This window comes from Arachis duranensis, chromosome 10, assembly GCF_000817695.3.
Source record: "Arachis duranensis cultivar V14167 chromosome 10, aradu.V14167.gnm2.J7QH, whole genome shotgun sequence".
Classification (NCBI taxonomy): domain Eukaryota; kingdom Viridiplantae; phylum Streptophyta; class Magnoliopsida; order Fabales; family Fabaceae; genus Arachis; species Arachis duranensis.
This window is the reverse complement of record NC_029781.3, coordinates 3,512,188-3,520,716: the sequence shown is the minus strand read 5'-3', so window position 1 is coordinate 3,520,716 and position 8,529 is coordinate 3,512,188. Positions and strand designations below refer to the sequence as shown.

Here is an 8,529-nt window from a genome sequence, read left to right as displayed (position 1 = left end):
GCCCGATGGATTTGATACTCGTCGGTTTTCGCTTGTCAAAATTTGGAAGGAAAGCGGATTTGGCCCCACGTTTATATACTCTGCCGAACTCAACCTAGAATTTGCCAAGGATGCGACAAACTCTATATAAATTATAGAGTTCGCCGGAAGTGCAGAGAACTTACCCTTAATGCAAAAAAAAATAAATAAATCGCATTCCAAAAAATAAAGTATAAATATCTTATTTTTGGAATTAATTATTTTTTTATTTAAAAAAAATCCTATTTCGTTGATTTGGAGAAATAATCTTCAATCTTGCTTCACACATCATGAGCATATGTACAATCAACCATCTTATTCTTGAAAGACTCATCCATTGAAGCAAATAACCAGGAGATGATAATCCTCCTGTCTCCATCACTTATAAGTTGTAAAAAAACACCAGCAGCACAATCTTCATCATTTTAAAACTGTGATGAAATTTTATTGAATTGAGATGATCTTAAAATATTTTATTCAAAGATTATTACTAATACTTATTGCTATCAAATTTTGTGATGTTTTTTTATTGAGTTTGTCCCTAATTGAATGATCCAAAGAATGTGGATTAAAAACAGCAAAAAAAGAAGATTATAAAAAAAGAGATGATTTTAAATTTGCAGCGCTTGAAACCATGAATATTCAATCAACAAGGCTCTTGATACTACGAACCAAGGACTGAAATAACCACGTAGAGTCAAAGACAATGTTAAAGAGGCAGAGTATACTCAGAGAAGAAAAGTAACAATCATCAATATTAGATTGTGAAGAAGTTTACAATGACTTGAGATACAGGCTACACAACTTTGCTACTTAACAGACTTCCTAACCAACTCTCTGTCTATAACAAACTCTAAAACAGAAATTTAAACATAGCTAAGACTCACCCTTCTCATCAGTTTCATTTCTACACTCAATATAAACAATGCCAGTTAATTAATTAATACCTAAAAGAAATTTACCAAATTAACTAAGATCAGAATGTTTTCATTCAAGCTATTAATAGTGAGACGACACAATCAAATTGGAAAGTCCGTCCGTGTAAGAAATTATATTGTGTGTTGTTCTGTATGTAAGTTATATGTGTACATGCAGAAATAACAAAAGCTATTTTGCATATGTTGGTATATAAATTAATTAATTAATTAATTAAAAGAAGTAATTATCCACGATGTATTGGTGTGTGTTTAGTTAAGCATCTGTTTGTATTGCTCCTCCAAGGACTGTTGTCTCTGCAAGCGCATCTGGTGGTTGAAGTTGCGTATGAATGCTTCGACGCGCCGATTCAACTCGTCTTGACTCAGCGATGGCTCTCTCCTAAGCGCTACCGCCTGCTCCTTGAATGTCTCAGACTTGTTCAATTCAGCCACACTCCCGGGCCCGCGGTTCTGCCACGTGTCACACTTCCTCACGTGCCTGCTTAACGGTATCGCCCGTCCTTCTGTTATGGCCTTCCACGTGTTCTCCAGCGTTTCATGTCGTTTCGCCCTCGCCACCACCCTCAACGACTTTCCAGTCCCACTCCCACCTACAATTTCGTGCAAAACGACAACACACACTTTTAATCTCAACTCGTCTTTCCACATCAAACGAAAAAAACGGTTAATGATAACGAGATTTAATTTGATACCTTCGGGAATGGACTTGGGCGGTCTACGTTGACCGAACCTTGCCGAAACGAGAGGTTTTCCCGGCGGAATCTCCGAGTCGATGCTCTTGAGCGGAATCAATGCGGATTCCTCCACCACTCCTAAGTCGATTGTCTTTTCCACCTCTTCTTCTTGTTCTTGGGGGTTGACGTGGTGAGGAGGAGGTTGTGGAATGGGAAGTGTTGTGTCGAAGGGATTGTGGTGGAAGAGCTTGGAGGAGGCGACGATGGAGATGATGATGGCGTTGAGGAGAATATAGATGAATGGAGGCTTGAAGCAGAGGAGGCAGAGGTTCCAGAGTGTTGGGAAGTGAGTAGTGAGCAATGGAACAGTTGCCTTCACTCCCAGCGCGGTGAAGACGACGGCGGCGGAGAGCACAAGCACCTTGAGGGAAAGCATGGAATTGGGTGTATAAGTGGTCAAGTAGTAGTGAGTGTATGATAGAGGGTACTTACGTTGGAATCCAAAGGGGAATTTATAAAGGAAGGGAAGAAGGGGAGGGAATCAGATGAAATCTCAGCCGTTCATTGCACGGATATGGAATCTATTTTAGGTCTTTGGGGTTGGCCTACTCCTAACAAGTCCTACTCCTTCAATCACACTCTTAGCCTAAGTACGTCAAAAAAATAAGATCAAATCAAAGGCTCTAATTATCTTCTATTCACCAATAAGAAACTGTCACGTATAGTAATTTGTTATCCGATTATTACGCATGTCTAATTCAATTTTTTTTCTCTTTAAAATGTACCTTAATGTAAAATTTTATTTATTTTTATAATCAATTCAAAAAAAAAAAGTAGAAAATAATATTCTTAAGTTAATCGCATGCTTTGTATAATGTTAATAATTTTGGAGGATTAAGCGATTAATGTTTATAAGTATTGGCTAATTTTGGTGGTTAATTTTAGTGTATATGTAGCATGATTCATTTTTGTATTTGTAGTGAATTTAGGTGTAAAAAAAAGATATTTAGGTGTAAAACGAAGATATTTTGGTGTATTTTTATTCTGACTGCATAATTTAGAATTCTTCATCTTCCTCCTCCTCATTTTCTATTGTTCTTCTTTATCTTCTTATTTCATATTCTCATAATTCTTTTTGGAAGGAAAAAATCAAATAAAGAAGAAAAAAATACATAATATTGCAAAATCAAAAGAAAAAAAAAAGAAAAACACGATAAAAATGAAACATGTGAAGAAAGAAAAGGAGAAATACAAAGAAAAAGGAGAATAAAAATGAAAAAGAGGAAAAGGAGGAAAAACGTGAAGAAAAAATTGATTAATGGTAAGGGAGTGCTTTAAAAACGTGATGCGCGTATTAACACGCTTTTTGTGAGTGAGCGTAATTTCTGTTGAATTTGACTCAACTATTAAGCAAAAAAAAACTTTATGTATAGCATCTGTATAATGTTTGGTTACATTATCATCTAATTATATCTACCGTTAAACCGTAGGAGTTTCTACCGAAGTTAAACGTGGAAGGTGATTATAAATGTCCATGCAAATTGCAAAGTAAAGTGAACGAGGAAGAATAATAATATTGACATCTGGTTGGGGAGCAAGGCATGCACATGCGGGCACACGTACGGACATATATGGCACGTATTTACTGTAGCATTATATTTCACATTGATGATGACTATCTGACCATCCATCTGTGTCATCAAATATGGACCGTCTAATTAAGATACGTTACAAAAGATAATAACATAATTAAAGGAAAAGGAGGAAAGATCTAGTAGTGATATGAGCTCATAAATTCCCTGAAAAGATAGTGTAGGAATTAAGAAAGGATTACATAGTTAATTACATTAACTGACTGACAATGACACTCGCAAATTAAATCCAAAATCTTGGTTTGGACTTTTCAAACCGTAACTTAAGGAGTTTCTGGATGGGAATATAAACACCACAAAATGAGTGGTTTTGATTTGATTTTGGTCCAAATTACCCGCGTAAAAAGGCACGTATCTCAACTACACCAGCTGGTCTCATTCTCTTGCATTGCTGAAGAGATAAAATGGTCGGTTCGATAAAAAAACAAAAAGAAGTTAATGAGCTTCGGAACTTTCTTAAATTGATCCCATGAAAATTGACTCCTCTTGTGTTGGTATCAAGGACGAAAGCGCCATGCAATTGCACCAAAAGGTACAGACAAAAACTACATATGTGATCCACCAAGCTAAAAGGAACCTTTCAACAAGATTTTTAGTATTTTTTCTTAAATAAATATAATATTAGGAGTCAACACTTTTATTAAAATTTGACAATAACAAAAAAAATGAATAATTTCATATTATTAAATATAATTTTATATAATTAAAAATACTAATAATAACTAATTAATAACTACAAATTATAAAATTTACTAACCTCATTCTAAAAACAACAAATGCTATTTTAATTCACACCTTCAATTTAATATGATATGATAAATGAGCATATATAACGTACACAAGTCAATCTTATAAAAAAAAAAATAGCTATGCGCAATTGAAAAAAGAATAGATTCAACAATTATTTATTTTGTTTATTATTTTTAATTCGTAGGTGTGAATGAATATCTTCAGTCGTCTTCATCATTTTAAATTGATCGCACATAAACACCGACAAGTGACCAATGCAAAATAGATAAGAAATAATAAATGTATAATACATCATAATAAGTGATATTTAATTGAGGTAGTATTGTAGTAAGTCAAAGTATAAGTGTGAAAATAGTAATTTCTTTGGATTCTCCTTGATTCATTCATGATGATTCTCGGTGAATTAGCAACAATATAACTTTGTCACAGGTTTTTAAGGATATTCTCTTCGGATATATTCCGATTCATTTTCAGTTAGGTTTTTCTTCAAGAATCAAATCAAAGACTCTGTAATCGTAGCTAACTTTCTTTATTAATAGGTCAATGAAAATGGTACTTTTTTTTGGTTTAGTAAACTTCCAACACTGTATTTGAAAATTTAAACACTGACAAAATATTATTATATAACATGAAAATGACAAAAGAAAAAATCTCCAAAAAAATTGACAAAAAGTTTAATATTTAATTTCATACATAGGAACCTAGCTACTAGAGTCTTAATTAGTTGATACATTAGGTAGTGTTTGGTGGATAGACAGAGACAGAAAGATTGAGATTGAGAAACTGAAACTAAGAGACAGGGATTGAAACAAATCTCAGTATTCTGTTTGCTGCAAAATAGGAGACAGGAATTGAAACAAAAATGAAACTCTAATTTAATTTGCACAAAGGGTAAAATTAGAATTAATTAATTGAAATGAAAGTATTTTAGGTATAAAATGTTATTAAAGTTTCAGTCTCCATCTTTAAAAATTTCAGTCTCCTGTGTTTCTACTTTTTGGAGATACTGAAATACTAAAATTTTAGAAATAGAGACAAATTTTAATACCAGTCTCTAAACTAACAAACACGATACTAAATTTCAGTCTCTCAATCTCTATCTCAGTACCTAAAAACAAAAGCTACCTAGAGTTCTATATTTCAAAGTGCTCGCTTTTCTTCATATGTTTTCGTCCTTATACTCATAGATATCTCATCGAATAAACAAAGTATTCATGATTTAGCAAAACAGACAAAGAAGAACTGTAATTGGTGGAAAATTAGCGTAATCCAAATAAAGTTGTATGTGTCGGCAAACAACGCTCTCCATATGCACTTTCAACTGTATCCTGCAACTGCCACATATATTCTAAAGAAAGTCAAGATAATTAGTAATATTTTAGTTAATATAAAATTTATTTTATTTTTACTTTTCTTTTTTTACAAAAAAGAAACCAAAAAGAGTGTTCTTTTTTTTTTTACTATTTTTTTATGTTAACTATAAATTTATTAAATATTTGATTCCGATATCCTTAAAATATATACTTAGTCACTAATTATAATTATTAACCATCTAGTATGACTCATCTTAAATTCAGTATGCCTTAAGATGTTCGCAAATATGGATGATTTATCCATTCAAAACAATCTGTCGTAATTATATTGATTTTGGATTTAATGGCTAATTAATTATTATAATGGATCAGACATGATTAAATTCAATTTTAATTGATTTGAGTATTAGTTTTGAAATTTTAGAACTCGAAACATGAAATCCAAAGAGATGCATATTTTTTTGTAATTGAAAAAATAAATTTAAAAATTTATTCTTTTTAAATCACTAATTTAATATTTTATTCAAATATTCTATTTAAAATATTTTTTCTTCTGATAAAATAAATAAATTCTAAAATAGATATTTATATAAATTATAAGTAAAAATTTTATTTAATAAAATTATTTTTATTTAAAAATTTATTAAATAAAAATAATTCTAAAATTATGTTTCTTTGATTTTATTAAAAAATATAACTATTTGAAATTATTTTAGTTAATATTATATACAAATTTTATATTTTATTAGCGAATAGAATCTACCTAATTTAGAATATTATTTCAATGTTTGTATTTTTTATACAATTTTTTTTGAATTTTTCGTAGAAATTGATTGTGCTAATGAATAAGCTTTTAATATATACTATCCAAAAATCTCTCCTTTTCTAAAAAATTTTTCGAAATTTTTTATCTCGAGATGCATTTCTTTAGATTTTTTGCACAAGTAAATATTTACGACAAAAAATGAATCATAATTTTAGGATGACCGACCACTAATCCAATTCATATAGAAAATGCACCTCAAGTACACAAATTAATGGGTATGAAAAAGATTAATATCATATCCACAAAGACAGATAATTGATTTACCTATTTAATATTAATTAAAAATAAATAAATTTAATAATATACAGACATATTTATCTCTTAACCTAAAAATTTTTTAGACTATGATAATTATTTAAATTTAAATTAATGATGTGATATTATTATTATTATTATTACATATTTATAATATTTTTAATTGGTATTTAATTATTCGAATCAATCCAATCTAAATTTAATATTTTTATAAATATATTTAAACTAATTTAAATTAATTAAAATTTAATCCATTTGATTTTTATTTTCCATCACATCCGAATTAATCCGAGCTGTGAATACTTTTTAAATTTAATTACCCAGCAGCAGATAGAGGCATTGAACTCCGTGCCTAATTATTATGTGAGATTAGGTTTGAGCCACACCCACACCTAAAGGCTAAGGGGATAAAGATAAGAAAAGAAGCAGCAGTCAAGGTTTCAATTCAATACTAGTGGAGTTTAGCTGAGTAAGGGTGGAAATGGAAACGTATGGAGTATTACTACTATATCATACTATACCCGTATTAATGGATAATTTCTGTAGGGCCTACCCGCTATTGATTAACTCAACAAACTGGCTGGTAGTTAAGTGGCGGTTGATAACATTTGTTGGATTTTCACATCACAATTTTTAGAAGAAAAAAATTAGGAAGCTAACTATAGTATAAATCAATTTTTTTATTTTAAAATTTAAAAAATTAAGATAATAAAAATTACTTTTTTATTTTATAATATACTTATTTTTTAACTAATTAATTAAATTTGATTTCACTCCTAATTGATTTCCTATGGAAACCGTTTCTAGAATAATAGTAATGTTCTCTTTCATTATTACAAAATGGATAGAGTTATTACCAAACACCGTCTAAAGCGATATAGTGTGTTTTTAAGTTATGCGGTGTAAAGGTGGTTTGAAATGTTTTGAAATTTGAACGCTATGCAAGTTTTATTTGATATTTTTATATTTAATGAACGTGAATATTTTTTTTTTTAAATCTATGTTCGACCAAAAACAAGAATTACTTATTTTTGCATTTAAAATAGTTCGTTGAAAATTTATGATTGTGATTTTTTTTTGCTAATATTGTCCTTATGTTATCTGTCAAAAAATATTTATTGTTGTAGTTAATTTTTCTTTCACCTATTTTATTCTTCAAATTGTAGTACAAAAAAAAAAAAAAACTCAAACATTCTCTTTTATATATTTTAATGTTGTTTTGAAAGAATTTTTTTATTTATCTTTAGAAAACATAATTTTAGTAAAAAAAGTTTAAATATTAAAATAGATGAATAATGATTGAAAATATAGTTTTATGTTCCTTTTAGTAATTTTACACATAGAAATAATTTTAATAAAAATTATCTAAACAAAATTTATTTTATTATAATCAATTTTAATATTAAATTATTAAATATAAATTATATTGATATCAATTCAATTTTAACCAAACATAATTCTACAAAATTAAATAAAAATAAACTCTCGTTACAAACTCAAATCCAAACACATTTATAGATTTTTTTTGTGACTATTATTATTTTTTTTTTTTGGTGACTACATTTATAGATTGTTTGAATATTAGTGTTTGATTTGTTGAGGTTAGAGGTTCCTAGATTCCTACTAATTACTATAATAGTATAATTACAATTACACGGTGGTTGTGTGGTAGGTAATTATATGGTCAAAAACGAGTAAAAGGATAGGGGAACAAGCATAACGATAAAGCCTTTCTCTCAACTTCTTTATTTATTATATATTACTAATTTTATAATTAAAATATATTATATATCATTCTTTTATTATAATATATAATTTTTAGATAAATATAAAAAAATATATTATTTTTTTACCAAAGATAAAAAAATTCGAACTTGCGATTTTTTAAATAAATATGAAGAGAGTATATCATTTAAGATATAACTTATTAACAAAGAGATTATACCATTTAAACTATAGTCATTAGTATAATTAATTATAAATTTAATAATTAAAATATACAACATAATATTTTCTAATTGTAATTAAAATTAAAATTGAAATATAACTATATTATTGTATTACTAATTATTTATTTAACAATCAAAATAATGTACAAGAAGA

The 8,529-nt window shown here is 28.6% G+C and overlaps 1 protein-coding gene across 1 annotated transcript; it reads right to left on the bottom strand.

Annotated features, from left to right (window-relative positions):
• Positions 1-797: 797 nt before the first annotated feature.
• Positions 798-2,110, bottom strand: LOC107468506 (uncharacterized). The gene is made up of 2 exons (XM_016087815.3): positions 1,649-2,110; positions 798-1,546 (listed from the first exon to the last, which is right to left on the bottom strand). Exons 1-2 carry the CDS (start codon positions 2,064-2,066, stop codon positions 1,206-1,208), a joined length of 759 nt encoding a protein of 252 aa, XP_015943301.1. The 5' UTR covers positions 2,067-2,110; the 3' UTR covers positions 798-1,205.
• Between the last annotated feature and the right edge of the window lie 6,419 nt (positions 2,111-8,529).

Coding starts and splice junctions, on each gene's coding strand:
- LOC107468506 (XM_016087815.3), bottom strand. CDS start 2,066: ATGCTTTCCCTCAAGGTGCTTGTGCTCTCCGCCGCCGTCGTCTTCACC. Junction 1,547..1,648: donor GCCCAAGTCCATTCCCGAAG/GTATCAAATTAA, acceptor ACGAAATTGTAG/GTGGGAGTGGGACTGGAAAG.